This window comes from Poecilia formosa, unplaced genomic scaffold (genome assembly GCF_000485575.1).
Source record: "Poecilia formosa unplaced genomic scaffold, Poecilia_formosa-5.1.2 Scaffold89, whole genome shotgun sequence".
Classification (NCBI taxonomy): domain Eukaryota; kingdom Metazoa; phylum Chordata; class Actinopteri; order Cyprinodontiformes; family Poeciliidae; genus Poecilia; species Poecilia formosa.
The window spans coordinates 210,454-229,529 of NW_006800028.1; the positions used below are offsets into that span (position 1 = coordinate 210,454).

Genomic DNA, 19,076 nt, shown 5'->3' on the forward strand with positions numbered 1-19,076 from the left:
GCTGATTCAAGGTTGGACAGTAATTCCGTGTTAAGAACAATTTTTGTTTAAAAAGTTAAAACCATACCTGGTGGCGCTAAAACTGTAAATACTTTGTCAAACTCCATTTTTGCCAGGTCAGAAACTCTTAATCTTATATTGGATCATTTAGAAAACATTTAACGTGTAACGTTGTTAACAAATGTTCCTCATTTAAAATCCTATTGATTTTGTAAGGTGGCAAGATAATTGTCAGTCTGTCTTTCTTTAATCACCGTTGAGTTTTATTGTAGGAATTGTTGCATATCCAACAAAAACAGATGATTTTGTTAGAAATAATAAGAATAATTAGTTTTAACGTACTAAAATACAGCTCAGGAAAAAAAAAGAAGAGAAGAAGAAATGATCAGTTTTTCTTATTTTACTCTTTATAGGTAAATGTTTGAGGAAAAGGAACTTTGTTCTTTTGTTAAATGAGATATTAACATGTCTCCAAAATTCCAGGCAAACATTTTGTATTTATTTGCAAAAAATAAAAAAGATGCAGTGCTTTCAGACCCCAAATAATGTAATGAAAACTAGTTAATATTCATTTAGAAACAACAATACTAATGTTTTAACTCAGGAAGAGTTCAGAAATCAATATTTGATGGAATAACCAGGAGGTTTTAAACAGGATTCAATGTCGCTTAATTTTTTCCAGAGCTGTAGATGGTGAATTTTTCAAACAGTTCCAGTTTTAATAATGCTGCTGATCCTACTGTAATTCTTGATCATTTTAAGCCTTTTTACAGATCTTTTACCAACAGTGTAAGTAAGTGTGAGATTCATGTGTTACCACCGTCCCAGTTGTGTTAGTATTATGGTGTATAATTGTTAACTGTGTTCATTGCAGCTCATTATGCATATCATCTTAACATCATGCAAAAGGTTGTTGGAATCCATTATACGTGAGTTAGCTGCACAGAGGGTGTTTCAATGTTGAGACTGAAACTCAGTTTTTTTTTTGTCTCTTGATTATGGTGAAAGAATACATTTTAAATTCTAACCTAATTGATAATTAATCTAATCTACCAGCAATGTGATTGAAACAGATCATTAATGCTAACATTATGTGTAGGCACTTGCCCACAGCGGTGCTCTAACTGCAGGCGATCTATCTCTCCATCTGTATTCTGACAGTCCAAGGGAGTGTAAGTGACATTTTAATGAGGCCTAATTTACGATACAAAGTTCAAAACTCTATTTGGTTTAAATGGACATATAAAACACAGCAGCACTGAGCAACCAGCCTTGAAACAAGCAAAAACAAAACAACAGGATCAAATTCAAAATATCTGGAGACAAACACATTTTGAAAAGGTAAGCCCCTATAAATGAGTGCTGGTGTGGAAAAGCATCAAAATTCAATTTCTGATTATATCTTTAAAAAAAAGATTTGATTTTAGTAAAATTAAAGGTAAACTTTGTACAAGTGCCTATAGCTCTTTACTAAGTTCCTGCAGAAAACTTTAGCTGTGCATCATTAATATTTTGCACAATATTAATAAAAAAACAGATATAACCCCATCAGAAAATACAATGAATTTTACAGTGCATAAAACAGAAAAAAATATTAATTGCCTTTAGTTGTCATTAATGCACAGACAAAAATATGAATCTGAATACACAGCCATTGTTTCTGATCTCTTCATGAGAAATAAAACGAACTCGATCTCCAGCCTTGGAGATCAAGTTCGTTTTATTTCTCAGCTTACTAATAACGACTCGAGCTAAGCTAATATTTCATCATCACCTCGCCGCCGTGAGAGAGATCCTGATGCTATTAGCAGACTAATGGCTAAATGCTCTGGCACCGCTAAAGAGGATACAGCCACTGACACACTTGGCATTTGTTAGCTCGTTTAGCACGGACATAAATGAGTCTGTGAAGAAAAGACATGAAGATTGGGAACATCAGTGACCCCTTACATACTATATACATCAGTAAATATATGCACACACACACATACACACACACGGACATGGTGACCCCTACACATCTGATGAGATGGGAGCTGATATGCGAGTTAGTGGGAACCACATTTGTAAAAAGCGATAGCCAATTACAGCAGTGTGAACTGGGGGGATAATAGCCTGCCTGTCAGGGTCTGTGTGCAGTATATGTAAGCGTTCGCATGAGTGTGTGTGTCTGTGCCTGAGCACGCAGCACCCAAGGGTGAGTATTGGGCTCCTATTCTCATCTATTTGCTCTATATCTCCATACCTTAGATATTAATTTCATAGCAGAGCTGCAGCGCGGGGCCTGGGTCGTTAGCGTGATTCATCAGGGGTTCGTCCACAACGTGCTTAAAAAAGATGGAAGACAAAGACTAGTCTGAGAAAATGGGAAGAATATTTCTGTGAGATTTCAGAAATGTGTTACATTTGAGGGGGGTTTTTTACCCGTTACACTTGGGGTATGAACTTTTTTTTTTTATAAAATACTTATAAGAAGCAATTACAACAACTGTGCAACACGCAGTCATAGGAAAGAGGAATATAATTTACAGTTTAGATAATGTATACGTTAGAGAAAAATTTGGATCAACCTTCAAGTGTATAAAACTACACAACAGATTCCAGATCATCATTTGTTAAACCACATGGTAAAAGCTGTGTTGGAAAAAAAAAGTAAGTACTCCCTATTATTCAGTCGCTCATAAAAAATAAAAGCTGAAGTCTTCAGATCCACTAAGACCCGACTTTGCTGCCATCTTTACAGGGAAAGGCTTTCTGTTTGCAACTCTTCAGAACAAATCGTACTTGTGAATTTTGACATGGTGACAGAGAACAATCTTTATCATTGTTGATGTTTTTCCCTCTTGGCATTGTGTTAACACACATCTGTAAACATTGTTGTGTGCTTCCATACTTACTAAAATTATTTACAAAAACTGGTGTAGACTATTATCCTCCTTATGACCTGAAATGGAACCCCATGGATCTGAGAGGGGGAGTACTTTCTTTTTCCATGACTGCATGTGTCACATTATCCCATATACCGTATTTGTCAGAGTACTCCTACAAAAGTCATGGATCACTGAATCTACATGAACCTCCAGGAGGCATCGGGAAGGAAGCAGAACAGGGGGAAACGGCAACGATAGAGACACAGTTGGAGAACTCACATAACGCTTTCTTGTCCTGTACTTTCCACAGACACATGATCTCCTCAAGGACTTGGCCCTGTCAGCCCCAGCAGCCAGCCATCTGAAACAGAGGAATGATAGACTATCAGAGAAAGGGAAACTGTTCAAGGGAATTGTGTGGATTTAGTGGTCTAGTGCTGACACATGGCTTTGAGCATGGTAGAAAAGCACTTTAACTCTTGAGTGCTTTTATCGCATGCACACACTCCATAAAACGTGGGTTTATGTCGTCAGATGGCTCAGACGTACAGCAACACACACACACACACACACCCCCACACACACGCACACACACACACACACCGAGTGTGCATTGCACTACCTCAGAAGGAAGAATGGCTTTAAAAGTGAACCAACTGATATTTTATGCTATGTAGCAGCCTTGCATTTAGTAAAAGTGTCCCTTCATAAAACAAATGCTGATGGAAGAAATGACCTAACTCAGTTTTTTTATCTGCAGTTGAAGCCTTTATTATGTAAACATATTTTAATAGTGAGTAGGTGTTAACCAGTACCAGTATTTACAGATGCATTCTGCATTCATATTATTATGATAAAATCAAATAGAAAAACAGTATCCATGTCAGCGCTTCTTTATGTTGATTTTAAGGCCCCGCTATCCTTCCTGCTTTAGATATGTCTCTGCCTCGTTAAAATGCAGTCATCTGAATGTGGTGTGACTGAATCAAGTGCTGGAGAAACATGTTAATCAACTATTTATTGGAGTCAGGTGCACGGCAGCAGGGAAACACCTAAAACATGCAGTATGGTGAGCCACGACAGTAAAGATTCACATCTATATCATGTATTATGTTTGAAACATAAGAAAATGGTTCCATGTCAAACAAAACCTTTAAGAACAAGTGGAAAACGGTGCTGAGGTAAGAAGAATTAAACTTTTTGATCAACATGCAAAATGCTGTGTGTGACACTGAACACACAAACGTCACATTGACACAATGGAGACAATATCACACTGTGGAGATGCTTCTCTTTAGTAAGGACACAAAGCTGGTCAGAGGTGAAGGTGAAGAGCTACAGCTGAGCTCAAACTATTAGTACAAAGGACTTTAATTTGACTAAGACAACTAGACAAGGATCACACAAAAGATAAAGTATCTAAATTATTTATACCCTAAATTATTTATATCCTTTTCCATAAACAATGGAAAAATCAGGTTTGGCATAATAGTCTGTTTTGTAATTCCTGAATAGCTTTTTTGTTTTATTTCACTGGAGACAGCGTCAGGTCTGGTAACTTTAAAACAATTATTTCTTTGGGTCAGACGTAAAAAGTCAGAAAAGGCAAAGATTACTGCAAATCTAAAACTACCAGGGGTATGAATAATTCGGGGCTTTACTGTAAATTCAAATTGCACTGAAAATACAACAGTAAAACACGGCAGTAAAGCAAGGCGACATGCTGTGGGGATGCTTTCATTTAGCAGGTGAGTTGGTTAGAGCTGACGGGAAGGTGGATGAAGATAAATTCAGGGTAATCTTGAAAGTCAGAAAGTTGGATGCTTGGAGCCTGGAGAGGAGCGTCGTCTGAGGACAAATACAGAAAATATGATGGAGAGTGATGGAACGGCTCACATCAAAGCACATTTATGGAGGATATAGCAGCCTAGTCAAAGTCCACACTTACATTCAATTAAAAATGTGCCTTTTAAATTGATTTTAGCAGACTATCAAACCTACTAAAATCGATTCATTTAGCAAAGAGGAGTGTAAAAATGTCAGTGAATAGTAAAAATTTCAGACTCATTTAGAAGCCGTTTGTTCCTGTTTGCATCCGTTTTACTTTGTGACAGTGAAGAAAACGGTCTTTTCACCTCCAATGTCAATATCTCAAAATGTTGTCAACCTATTTGTCTCCAAGCCTCTTTTTGTACTTTACAGAAATACTAAACAGTGGCTTTAATACTGAAAACAAACTGGAAAGCCAAAGTGTGTCCTATGCAATATTCCCTTCTCTCCTATTCATCTCTGTAATAGAGATGCAAGGTTTGTAATGCTCGCTGGGAGCCAAGCATGAGATTGAGGATTTCTCACACACCATGCATTATTCATACCCCAGAGCAACAGAGTGTGTAAGATGAGAATTACACAGCATGAAGAGAACAGGGGAGAGGGAACGGAGGGGAGGAGTGGGAGAAGGAGAGGAAGGAGAGAAAAGCATAGGTGAGACACAGCATGGGGAAGAAAAGAGATTAACATGGAGACAAAAAAGATGGATAAATCCATCCATTTCTGGGTTAAGCGCTGCATTGTTTCTGGAGTTTGTGGGCAGTTGGGTGGAGGAAATAAATATGGAATCGAGAACCCAGATTGGCCGACAGTTTGCATCTTCTAAATGTGGCTCTTGTGAGTTTTGCTTGTATTCCGAGCACAAGCTGAATAGCGAGCAGGAAATTTCAGGGTTCGTGTTCGGCCTTGGTCTCCGTAATGAAAAACAGTGGGAAGTGAGCCAGGGTTGGAATTGATTTGTTTAACAATGGAAATGAAACAAAGTAGGAGGCACGGAGCAAAACAGGAGGCATGCCATCTTCAGCGAAAGCTCGAGACCACAAAATTGTAAGAATAATTTCTGGGCGGTTAAAAAATAAAAAATGAAAAAATAGATTTTATGTTTGTTACTTTGTTATTATTCTCTCAGTCACATATATCAGGCTGTCAAATGGATTCTCGGTGCTTTTTTAAAGTTAAACCGTTATATAAAATCAGAGTACTGAACAGTCATGATTTTTTATTGTAATTATTAAGTCAAACAATAGCAATAAAACTTTAATTCTTCCTCTGATGACCCCATTTGCTTGGTCTGAAAGCCTTTTAGCAGAAGACTAATGTTGTTAGTTTACTCAGTTAATGGAATATTACATTACTTTTTTTTTTCTATTACATATGTGTGCGCGGGTGTGTGCGAGTGTCTCCACAGATGCAGCCTTAATGACAAGAATGTGATGGTTACTGGCTTTTTAGCTTCCCAGTGATGAAAAGCCAGTATTAATTTGGGCTACAGATTTCATTTGTTCCGAACAGGAAAAACAATATAAATCACTTTTAGCGTGATTAGAGAGAGAGTTAGATTAATCCAGGCCTGATTAGGGCATTATGCCGGCTTGTTATGGACACACAGGGTGACTGACGGTAATTACTGTCTGTAATAGGAGAGCGCACGTTCAGTCAAGCCTCGAGCCGGGCAGTGTGGCTGAATTTATGTGTGCAGTTATATATACTGCATGTGAGGGCACTGCTTGACTTAAATTAGGACTGGAATGAAATAAAAAATAAAGAAAACTGTGACTTGCCTGAAACAAAACTTGTCTGCAAGGCAAAATGGAGATATTGTTAGCTGCATGCCAAAGGAGAGGTGAAAGCAAAAACAGACTTATGGCTTTGTTTATGATTATTGATGTACTAAGACAAACATATTCACCTGGATAATAAAAACAGATAGCTGATGTGTTTGGCAAATATTAGCCTGCTGAAAACTGGAGAGGTGCTACATCAGCAAATTGAACCTGAGCGCAGCTGAAAGGCGATTGCAGAGACTGCAGCGTCGAATCCATAAACACGACACACCGCAGACAAAACATGAGCGTAGTTTCCACATATGCAAGCACTTGAATTAAATATTGATCATTTATCTTTGTTTTCATGTAGCTTTACAATGCAAATTAAACTCCTGAGTCCAATTTTGGGTCAACTTTTCCAAATCAAAGATGAGTTCGAGGCATGTTTTCCACAGAGGTCATCCCTAAACATAGCATGAACCACAGACTGTGAAAAAGGATGGATGGACGGACTGATGGGTGGATATAGAGTAAATAATCAAACACATATCAAAAATTCTCTCTGAAGAATGGATTCCTTATCTTTCCAATGAAACATGCATGATTTTCAGATTTATGATTTACTGAGCGACAGCTAAAATTATTGGGTTTTTAGTCAACAATTGTACAGAAAAATAAAACAGTATAATCAAGAGTTCAAGATTAATGACACTACGGCACATTTGCTAATTTTTACTTAAATAAAAAGCAACAAAAAGCAAAAAAAAGTCAAACAAAGGGAAGATTTGTGGAAAAAGTTGAAAGCAGTTAAATGTCTGAAGGAGGTTGAGTCCACACCTTCAGTAGTAGCTCAGAAACATTTTTATTTCTAGTAATATTTTTATAACCAGGATAAAATTGGAATGTATGTAACTGAATTTAAATCTGAATGAGTGGATTGAATTGACTTGCAACAATATTTGTTGTAAAATGGTGCTACATAAGTAAACTGAATACAATTGAAATCCTGAACCTAGAATATAATGACAAAGATGGCCTGACGGTAAGCGTGCGCATCTTCTTTTTATAAAATCAGCATAAAAGTTAGACATTTTATACCTTTTCGGCAATGAAACAAGGAATAAAAAATTTAAGTCTGGAAAAAACCCAGATTTCTGCTTAGCTCAAAGTCCATACTTTTCCACACTGTTTGGGGACCCTGGGCATTAATTCTGAGTTAGATTCAGAAAGGACTCAATCCGCTGCTCTTATCATTATTGCTGGGAATTTCCAGCAGGTGCGAGGCTAAACATCTTTTACAGTTTGGAAGCAGACATAAGGCACCCAATGAGATGTGTCCCATTAAAGGCATGGAAAATAACTAGGCATATTTAGCACCACATTGCACATCTCTCTTACGGCTGCACTCCCTCCTCCACACTTCTTTTCCTTTTTCCACTCTTCCTTCACCCTCTTGTCCCTCTCTGCTTTTTTCTTTATAGCAGCACTTGTTCCTTTTCACTACATCACTGCTTAAAAGAGAAGTTTAACATGCTGTTGGCTCAGCGAGAGCCTCACGTGATTTAAAAAGGCTTAGCACCCCCCGTTGGCCTCTTTGGGTTGTAAAACAACGGTCCAGAAGCTGATTTTATGAGTGCACGCCTCTGCTCTTTGCATGTTTATGTCAAATATTTGGAACAAATGGCATCCATTGGCTGGAACAACACGGATAAATCAAGTCAATTCGCAGGCAAGGAGAGCGGAGCGGGCCGCAGCAAAAGTGGCCCACTTCATGGCTGACGACAGGAGTGCTGCATTATTCAATTAATACCTGAAAGGGTACGTTTTATGCAGTATTTACGAAAGCCTCCACAAGTCACCATGCACAGAAAACACACAAAAACGCTCCCCACACAAACACAAGGGCTTGTGTTTGCATCCTGGGAAAAGACTGGACTCCCCTTCCATTTTGCCAAATCAAATATACAGTGAGAGCAAGCTAAAAGGCACTTTCAATCAGCCACTCTGGGTCTGTCTGTCAATCTGGGAACAACAACAATCTAGCCCACTTGGAGTGGTCTAGTCAACATCCATTCCCCAATAAATTCAATCAGTGATGCTTTGTGTGCGTGCGTGTGTGAGTGTGTGCGCGTGTCCATACGTGTGCATCCGAGAGCAAGTGTTTATGAGAGAGACAAGGTTTCTGACACATTGTTTTAGCACAACAACCACAGCAACAAAATTTAAAGTGACATCTGCATGTATGAAAGAAGTTGAATAGCTGGAGAAAAAGATGGACACATCTGAGTTGGTGGATTTTGCTGTCAACCCAAGCACTATTCCTCTTTCAAAGTGACAATAAGAATCTCTGGTTCTCTACATAATCTCAGAAAGCTGAGAAGCAGAAGCAACCGGCCCCAGCTAATGACACGGAGGTGGCAGGCTGCACGCTGGAGTGATTGCCTGACTGCCTGAGACCCAAAAGCAGCACGAGCAGGCTCATCATGGCCCCGCACTCTCATTATTTGGCCACAAATGGAAATGCAAATCGCTCGCTTTGCTGCGGACGCCTCAAATTTATTAAACTAAAAGGTTTAATTTCCATTTTTTCTCTGCATCAGCTTTATTTATAAATGTCGTGCCCTATGAAGACCCAGTTATTTTCTTCCTCTCCTGCAGGCTCTTAACAAATCTGCTCATTAATATGGAAATGGAGAATCAATTGCTTTTCCACCGACAGAGGGCCGCTTCCCTCGGCGGCGTGTGTAATGTGTTCTGACTGGTCATCAGCGCAAACAATCTTGCGCGCAAACACACAACACATATTGAGCTATGCGGATTCACAAACCAACATTTTATATATATATATATATATATATATATATATATATATACACACACATATATATTTCATGCAAGAAAGTGACACGAAAATGCTGGATTGCATCTTACCGCCACAGAATGAGTTGCATACTGAATTTCCCAGCAAGCGCAGTCAGACCAGTGCCAGAACGACACCAGATGTTGCAGCATTAATAACCCATAATATCAAGTGCTGCTCATCGAGCCTTTCAGTGCCCTAAAATAACACTCATAGACCTTAATGAGATCTAATTACACACAAGGTTCTTATCTAGGGCAATGTGGTAATTATTGCATCTGTGTCTTTTTGCATTTGGTTGCTGCGTCCAACAGTAAACTGTAAAAGTTTTCACACCCCTGAAACTTGCTATTTTGTTATGCCGAAACCACAACATTTTATTTTATTTATTAGATCAACAAAAAAAAATGTGCATGATTGTGAAGTGGAAGGAAAATAATACATGGTTTTAATTTTTTACTTATACATAGGCATGTGTAATGTGAGGTGAGAAAATGTTTTCAGCCATCTTTTACTTTGAAAAACCAAATAACCAACTGTCGTCCGATGTCACCTGATTAGTGGTCCACAGGATTAGCTTATAAAACAATTTGTCAAGGTTTGAGCGACTTATTGTTCACTCCATTATCTAAAGTGTGTGGGACAACTAAAATATGGCACATAAACTGGCAAGCCGGAAAAGGAGACCATTATTAAGAGAACCCGTTTCAATATCCACGGCAACTCTGGAAAAGCTGCCAGAGACGCTGCTTTACCACAGCTCATGTGGGAAAAGCTTCCAACAGGACAACAACCCATCATGCAGCTCATAAATCTGGTAATAGAATTATAAATTATGCAGGATTGTTGAATTGTAATAAGAAAGCCAGAAAAGATGTGGAAAAAAGGTGCAGATTAGACCACATTTGAAATGATTAGAAAAACACTGTGGTAGGAAAGCAAACATCTTGAATACGCCATCTCAATGGTGAACAACGGTGGTGGCAGCATCAGGCAGTGAGAATGATATTGGTCAGAGTTAATAAGAAGGTGAATTTATCTAAACACCAAACTAAACAGGGGCAACCTTGGAAGAAAATCTTTTAAAAGTCGTAGACTCAGGACAACACTCAACATACAGCCAGAGCTTCAATAGAATGGCTCACATGAAAGGATATTCATGCACTAGAATGGCCAAGTCAAAGTCCAAACCTAAATCTAATTGGAAAGACAACTGATGTTCAAGGACATTCCTATAAACTAGTCTTGAGTTTTAGACTCATTTTCAAGGCATGTGTTTCAGTTTTTTATTTGTGAAACATTTTAAAAACCAGCATCTCCCTCACACTTTTGATGATCAGTCAGATATAAACCCAGCAATCAGAAGAACCTAAAACAAATTGGATGTGAATACATTTGCGATGCGCCGTGATTCTGGTTTTCCTCTGTTTTGCCTCACTTTGTGTTCTTCCCTTCATGCCTCTTTTCAGTCGACAGCAAGGGAGCAAAGAAGCACAACTATCCGCTGCAGCCTGCAACCTAATGAACATTTCTAAATGGCCATGACCAGCTGGTTAAGAGACTAATGTAGCAGCTATTAACCAAAGCGGTTGTTTCCACACAGTGTCATCTGTGGAGAGCACCGTTAGAAAGGGAGGAGAAACAGATAATTATTTTTCACACCGTTCTATATACAGTAGATGCATGCACACATTGCCATAGCCTGGCATGGCGTGTTTATCTTTCACATTTTGCAGCAAACAAACCATGTGACGTAAATTCAACCCACAGCACAGAGCTTATTAGTGGCTCAAGGTGTGTGTGTTTGTGCGTGTGTGTGTGTGTCTGTGTCCTATTAGGAAAATTCAGTTTCACTCAAGGTTTCAGCACTGCGGTCGCAGACCACTGGCCATTGATTATTCATAGAGTCTGTGATTGGGTCCATTAATACAAGATTAGGGAAGGAACCGATGCTCATTTTCTCTCTGTTTGGGTGTGTGTGGGTGTGTGTTTGTGCGAGTTAGTTTGTGGACTGCAGGTGAATTGTAATAAAGGCACAGTTTGATTCATCCAGAGTCCATCAAGGCAAAACATTATACATGGACACTATATGAAACAGAACCTTAGCAGGGTGCAAAGGTAGCTTATTAACTAAAATGGAGCATGTTACATTTAAAGGCATGTTGTGACGGGCTGCTATGAAATGGAACAACATGGTGCCTTTGTTTAAAAATGAGCAACAGCATTCCAGCAGAGAACGGGAATTGTTTAATCTCATACTGTAAGATTTCCACCCTAATAGCATTTGTTCTTCAATTGGAACTTAATCTGGGTAAATGGTGCTTAAATGTTTAAATCACATTTACAGGCTGTCAACTGATCTGATGTTCTTCACATGGTCACCCTTCGTTTGAATGAAAATAAATTGATGGCAAATGAGGAAGGATTTTGTAAAATGGGCTGAAGAGACCAACTGGATTGTAGCTCCCCCAAGTGGGCATTTGTGGCAACTTGCAATATCTTGAAGACATTGAGGGAAAGCTCACAGGACTTCTAAAGGAGGGATGTGACAACTAGTTTCACTGATAAGCGGGTTAACAGGATTTCCAGAAGATATTAAGGAAGTGCATCAAAGACGGAGAATATTCTTTAAATTGAAAATACAGTCTGGTTGTTTCTTCAGCTCGTTCATGTGTAAGGAAATGAGCTGCTGACATTTTCATATATCACTGTCCTCCTCATTATCATCATCATTAGCATAATCATCACTATCATTAAAAAGAGGAGATGACAGTGGAATATGACTCTGAGCAATTTAGAAAATTTACTAAATGGGCACAAAAAAGGTGGGCAAATAATTACATTTTTAAGTAGTGTAGCAATTTTCCAGGTACAATTTAAAATGTTATCTTCTAGCCATTATTTAAAAACTTAAATATGGCAAAAAAAAATATTTTTGCCAAGTCATATTTCAGCTCAGCTTGAGATATTAAAGTTACTGAGATGGAGCTCTGTAGAACAATTTAATACATGTGAAAAAATAAATTAATAAAAACACAAATGTACAGTTACGTAGAAGTTTCTGCAAGCTGTGGCTTTTTAGTCTATCCAGAAAGACTCTTTTGTCCAAGAATGATAGAGAAATAGGGAAATAAAGGGCACAGGAGTGGATATTTTTCTTAATTTATAAAATCAATATTAAATGCAAAAGCCTTGTTGTACTCAAGAAAGTGTGTTTGCTATTTTGTTGTGAAATTGTTGCTTTAAAACCCCCAAACAGATACACATGAAGTTATAATTCCTAAGTTAACATTAAAAGAAACTCGCAGTATCCGACCAAGCTGTTTTACAAGCTCTGCTTTTATTTTTACCTCAACTATGGTTTACAGATTCAGATAGGTTTTATTTAGTACGGTTCACTAGGAAACAGAGAAGCCACAGGGTTGGATGCAGTCATGCCTGAAGCCATTATGCTGGAGGCAAAGATTTGCCTAAAAGGCCAAATATGTTCAAAAGGTTGAGACAAAGTGGTTTAAGTTTGTGTTTATTTTCCACCTGTCCCTTAAATATATCTCTGATTTATTTCATCTTTCTATAGTTGGTCATAAAGCTTTAATTTAAACATTTCTGTCATAACTTTACTTCACTTACTATCCCAGGTTTGTTTGTAGGAGCATTATTAGCGGTTTACATACAAGCTGACACTTTTAAGCTGACACTACTAAATCATTAGATAAACATGAATGTTTATTTTGTGGCATGGTACATTTCTGGTAAATTATTTGTTTGTTTCTTTTAAACTCACCATTTTTTGTCCTTAAATGCTACGGTTATAAGGGAGGGGTGGGCCCAGCATTTCCTGTTTAAATGGGTGAATGATGTCACTGATTGCATCACTGGGTGCAACCAAATGAAGGGTTTTATTTCTTGTATTGCATTGTTTGTTTTCTTTAAAAACAAACAATGTTTGTTGAGTTACCCTTTATTAAATGTCTTATTTTGCAGACCATTTAATTATGTAGATGAGTGTGTAAGTTACATTAGTATCCTTATTCTTGTTTCTTTATTTAGAATTTTTATTTTTTTTTACCTGTTTTCTCGTGGTATCATCTAATGGAGTGCAGGTGTGCTGTCAGTTCTGTATAAAATTTTTTGGATGTCAGAAAACAAAATGTTGAACAGTAAAATCCACCAGACAAACTTGGAACCGGCCGCCGATGCTGCTTTTTGATTATCTTTTCTAACTCTCTGACAACACTACCTCACTGGATATGCTAATCAGACTACATAACATAATGATGAAACAAGGCCATCAGGTTCTTCATCAAGAATAAGTTTGACTCTAGAGAGTGTGAGAACAGTTGTGCAGTAATTGGAAAGATGTTCCTGAATGTTTATTATTATTATTATTATTATTATTATTATTATTATTATTATTATTTATTTACAGCTCCAGAAATAATCTGAACAACCCAGTACAGAGCTTCTCTGGTTTTCAACCTGGACAAGGATGATCTGACCTTGTACAGACAAAAGTGGGAAGTTTGCTGATAGTAATTGCAATTATAAAAATATCTACAATTATCTACTTTAATCCAACCATAAGAATTTAAGTTCATACTGGAAAAGGCCAAAGTGCAGGAGTGTAAATATTTTGGCACACAGACAGCTTGAACAGTGGAAATCCACAATTAACCAGGTCCGATGCTTCAGCGTTTGCATTCCTCAGATTTTGCCCAACATCTCTCCGAATATCAACATGTCTCTTCTGCACTTTGATATTCTTTTTGCATAGATCTGAAACATTCTCAAATAAGAATTCAGCAAATTTGAGATTTTTCAAATGCAAGTTTTCCATCAGATCATTAGAGTCAGATGGCTGCAGACTTCAGAGTCTAAGTGCTCTGGAGCAGCGATATCAATATTTTCATTGATGAGACTTTTTCAAGCAAAGATTGTTTTCAGACTTTTATTCAAAATACCCTTTAAAAATGCTTTTTTAAAAAGTTACTGTTATCTAAACCCTATCACAAGTGGTGCCCTCAAGTATTTTTGATATTTAGCAATTGTTTACATCACTGTGCAATACTTTTTGGCTCCCTCTTAGCTAGAAAATTATTTTACTTCAACCACATGCAGATTTTTTAACGCAGCCTATTTAAGGTCATGCGGATTTCCTACCTTCATTTGGATCCTGCTGCATGATGGGCTGAACATCATTCTTCTGATTGTTCTGGTATAGAGGAGGATTTATGATCCCATCACCGTCAGTGATGTTAACTCACTCTGGTTCTGAAAAGACAAAGCAGTTAAATATCATCACACCCCCACCGCCACAGTTTGACAGTCAATATGATGTTCTTTTTCTGAAAGAACATGCGAAGCGATGCACCTCTTCCACGTAGTCTGATCAGCTCATTTAATATTTTACTCAGTCTTAAAGAAGTGTTTTTGGGCAAAATTGGGAGAGGATATTGTGTTCTTCTTGGTCAGAAGTGGTGCTGGTCTAGGATCTCTCCCACATGCCATTTTTATTTCTTCTTATTGTTTAATAATGAATACTGAGCCAAGGCCTGTGGGGCCTCAGATGTTGTTTTGAGGTAATATTTTAACCTTCCATATGAGTCGTCGATTCTCTCTAAAGTGTTTTCAAAAGCACATCTAGAGTATTTAGGTTTAACAAGAATCACAATCAGCTTTACGAACCAGATTTTTCTGCATAAATGAGAAATTTGACATAAAAAGGTCTTTAAGTGTGCAAACTTAAATGAACTTCATAGAGATTCTGCATTCTGTCTTTATTGTTGGGAGGATATATTTTTGATAATGTTTTAGGAAACAACTTACAACAAAACGGAAAAGCAAGTAGAAAATCACTCACTGCCATGTGATAAACTATGTATATTGTGAACAGTAAGTAAATATAGAAATATGTTTCCCATGAGCCACTTTGTTTTTTGTAAATTTGAACCCGTGGGTCCCCATGTGCTGTACCTGCCCAGGTAGTCCAGCCATCGTGATGCTGTCTGACTCTGACGCTGTTTATCAGCATCCTCTCAGCTGCTGCCATTTTTCTGCTATTGGCTAACTTGCTAAGCGAGAGCTCTCCATCTGCAGGAGGAGGCAAAGGGGGCTGCTACCAGCAAAAGCAGGCAGTCAGATCCGAGGACTAGACCTTTCCCGGAGAATTGGTGGTTTCTTATTTGAAGGAGACAGTAATTAGAAAGGCGACACGATGTCTGATTTTGACAGTAATCCGTTCGCAGACCCGGATTTCAGCAATCCCTTTCAGGTAGCTAACGTTGCTAGCATGGCTGGCTAACAAAAACCGTTACTTCTCATTGAGCCTACATTCTTACTTTAGCATCCAGGCTAATAGCTTGACAGCCTAATAGAGAAGCTCCTCTGGGAGTTGAAGATGCTATATATTGCCATTTACTTTGAATTTAAGATGATTTATAAACAATTATGTCTCAGATTATTAATGGAAACGTTGCTGTTAATACTGTAATAACAACTTGTAAATATATGCTAGCTGGGTAATACTAGCTTTGACCATCGCCTGTAAACATTGCATAAAGCTTATTCTATAGTACAAATCTTACTGTTTTCTTTATCTATATTAAAGTTTAACGTGCTTGTCAACAATTGTTTTATTTACAGCTGTCGCTAGGATGTAGGCCTTGATAACTGAAATGCCAGGCAATAGCAATTAAGTGCAAGCGAATTTATCAACGAGATGACTTCACTCAGGCGTCCATGCTTTGATTGTTCGGATTTATTTTTGTGTTTTTAATATCTCCTATATGCCATTTAAAGGCAACAAGATGTTTAAGTTGGTCATATGTTAAATAGCAAACGATTGTCTGGATGAGGATTAAAAGCTTAAAAGAAATCAATAATATGTGTACAGAAGAAGTGAGTTGCAGTGTTTTAAAACATACTTGAGGGTATTGTGCATCTCTCGTTGAAATCTGTAAAAACTTATGAGAGAATCAAAAAATAATGTTCAACTTCAAACATGTTTTAGATGCCAAATACTCATTGATCAATAATCCATCTTTAGTGAGTACAAGCAATTGTTAGTTTAAGATTAGTTTTAGATTAGGCTAAAAAGAAAAAAAAAATCAAAAACAGCAACTGAGAATATTCTGAATTGAAACAGAAAGATTTTCAGTTTTCACTAATAATTGTAAGATTCTGAAAGTTATTTCTAACATTTGATGAAATCTAAATCTTGCACAGACAAATAGAGTATGTGCACGTATATAAATTTTCCTGAAACCATCAAGTAAAGGATTTTTTTTTAAAAAAGCTGCTAATTTTGATGCATATGAAACAAATGTACCATATCAAGCCCACAGTGGCAAATAAAAAAGGTTGTTTTTGAGAAGATGACCCAACCAAAAGTATAATAGCCAATCAAGCATTTTGAGCCCAAACAGCAGCAGAAACATACATTTATTTTGAGTAAATAACTGGGGCCTGCCTCATAAAAGTGTTGGTTTTTCTGCCCAGCTGCTCGCCTAAGCAAGTGTGTTTACTATAGACTTTTTTCACTGCTTATTAGTGTTGAAGGTGCCTAAATTATTCTTTTTTTATGTCATGATCTGGGTTAGCAAAGAGTTGTTAATCCCAAGTACCTAATTACTGCCGTCAACAAAGTGAAGCCTTTTGACTCAACATAGTTGAACTTTTTTCTAATCTTGCTTTTAAAGAACAGAAAAGAACCAAACTTCTTTAGCAAATGAATTGAAAAAAATAATCCCTGAAAGTGGATTTTTTTTTGTCACACAACCTCAAAAAGATTATGTCTAGCGCATCCTAATCTAATACAAAGTTTGCTTTTAATAGTGAAACCACTTTAAGAAAAGCAGAATCTGGTAAATGAATGAATGAACAATGAATTTGTTCCAGTTTCTATACAAGCTGAGTAGAAAACTGTATATAACCGATTTGTAGTTGTAGTTTTCCCTCCCTAAACTCCTGTATGAACTTTCGTACCTTGTAGGATCCTTCGGTGACCCAGGTGACACGGTCGGCCCCTCCTGGCGGTCTGGAGGAATATAACCCCTTCACAGACGCTAGAACGGTTAGCTTCAGATTGTGAGAGTGTGTGTGTTTTAGTGTGACCTAGTTTTATCCACCGTCCTCTGTCTACCATGCTGTAACTTTCAGAGTGTAAAAAAAAACAAACAGTAAAGTTTTGGTTGCATAACTAACAATGTAAACATTCTTTGCTGGTCTGCAGGCAGCGCCTGGAAATGCACCCAAACCGACGCCCGCCCCATCCCAGAACACACAACCCGCCATCATGAAACCCACAGAAGAGCCGCCAGCTTATTCACAGCACCAGACTCAGGTAAAACGTCCGGCAGCTATTTATGAACACTAAACTAACAACATACAGAACTCTCCACTATTTCTTTTTTTTTTGAAAGCCTTAGAAAAATGTATTTAAAAGCTTTGAAAGAAACAGTTACTGACCCAAAGTAGACACTCTTTGAATCTTCTAATCGTTTAGCAGATTTTTATTTTTCGTCCTCCCGTACAATCCTCTTCATTGTGTGGCGTCAACATGGTCTTGTGTCATAGTTCCGGTTATTTTTTGCGTTTTAAATATTTCTCTGATTTAGAAGTGAGCAGGGTTGTAATATTAGCAGTTTTCTTGCAGCCATTTTTTTTAAACATATGACATTATGCCAAACCAGTTTACTTTAAGGTTTTTTTTATCCTCCATCTGTGGTTCCCACATATTGTGGAGGGCTTTTCCCATCATGATTTTCTTTTGTGCAATTTAAAAAATCATATTGTTGTGTGTACTTTTTAAGGCACAGAAAATCTCACATAAACAATAACCCACATGTGTCAAACTCAAGGCCCGCAGGCCACATGTGGCCCGCCATGTCATTTTATGTGGCCCCCCCAGCATTTTATAGGCCAATGATTGACTTAAAATAGGTTTTGAACACGAATTGACTACAAACTACATCTCCCACAATGCATGGGGGATTCCCCATGTCCCTGGAGGGCTCGCATGAACGAACTTCCTCCTGGTTCCCATCTGCAGAAAAATCTGCGCTAATTCATCAGTCAGTTGGATCTGTCTGATCCAAACAGATCAACTGAACTCTGTGAGTGTTTTACCCTGCGCCTTCCGGTGTGCGCTTTTACCAGGATTATTTATTTATTTAATTATTTATTTATTTTGCGTGGTTTCGCTTCTCCAAAACGGACAGATGTTACATCTGCAGCTCCTCCAGAGCGCCGCTCTCCTGGTTAACATGAACCCAGAAGGCTCCATTTGTTAAATCCACTGGATGAGTTACTCCCAGCGGTTTCTAAGTCTTCACAGTGGTTGAGCAGCGCAGTGCGCAAGTTACAGTCTAATTAACTTTTGCATCGTCATTTATTTCCTCAAGATAAACTACCGGCTCCTCAAATGGATTAACACAACGTTGCATTCTCTTTATTTTTTTCTGGTCTGTAATGGAGACTTGAATTTAACGTGCCATTTCAACTAAAGGTCTGTAATGTGCTTCCTAACCATTTTTTATTTGTAAGTATTGATTTTATTTTTGAACCATTTATTATTGTAAAGTGTTGATTTTATTTTTGAACCATTTTTTTATTGTAATGTGTTGATGTTATTTTTGAACCCTTATTTATTTTGAAGTGTTGATTTTATTTTTGAACCATTTATTATTGTAGAGTATTGATTTTATTTTTGAACCCTTATTTATTTTGAAGTGTTGATTTTATTTTTGAACC

The 19,076-nt window shown here is 37.6% G+C and overlaps 1 protein-coding gene and 1 long non-coding RNA gene across 4 annotated transcripts in view; one reads left to right on the plus strand and one right to left on the minus strand.

The window, feature by feature from the left end:
• Positions 1–1,171: 1,171 nt before the first annotated feature.
• On the minus strand, positions 1,172–3,228 carry LOC107836817 (uncharacterized). Its single transcript, XR_001662778.1, has 3 exons — positions 3,150–3,228; positions 2,246–2,327; positions 1,172–1,904 (listed from the first exon to the last, which is right to left on the minus strand). It is a non-coding gene; the product is annotated as an uncharacterized LOC107836817 (long non-coding RNA).
• Positions 3,229–15,335: 12,107 nt separating this feature from the next.
• LOC103141746 (secretory carrier-associated membrane protein 1-like) overlaps positions 15,336–19,076 on the plus strand; it is an 11,462-nt gene continuing 7,721 nt past the window's right edge. The window contains exons 1-3 of one of the 3 annotated variants that reach the window (XM_007557489.2): positions 15,337–15,597; positions 17,317–17,397; positions 17,557–17,667. In XM_007557489.2, the coding sequence (XP_007557551.1) occupies positions 15,541–15,597; positions 17,317–17,397; positions 17,557–17,667 (249 nt within the window). In that variant the 5' untranslated portion in view covers positions 15,337–15,540. Of the gene's footprint in view, positions 15,598–17,316; positions 17,398–17,556; positions 17,668–19,076 lie in introns of all 3 variants that reach the window. The other 2 variants (XM_007557488.2, XM_016674077.1) reach the window with 2 other exon arrangements.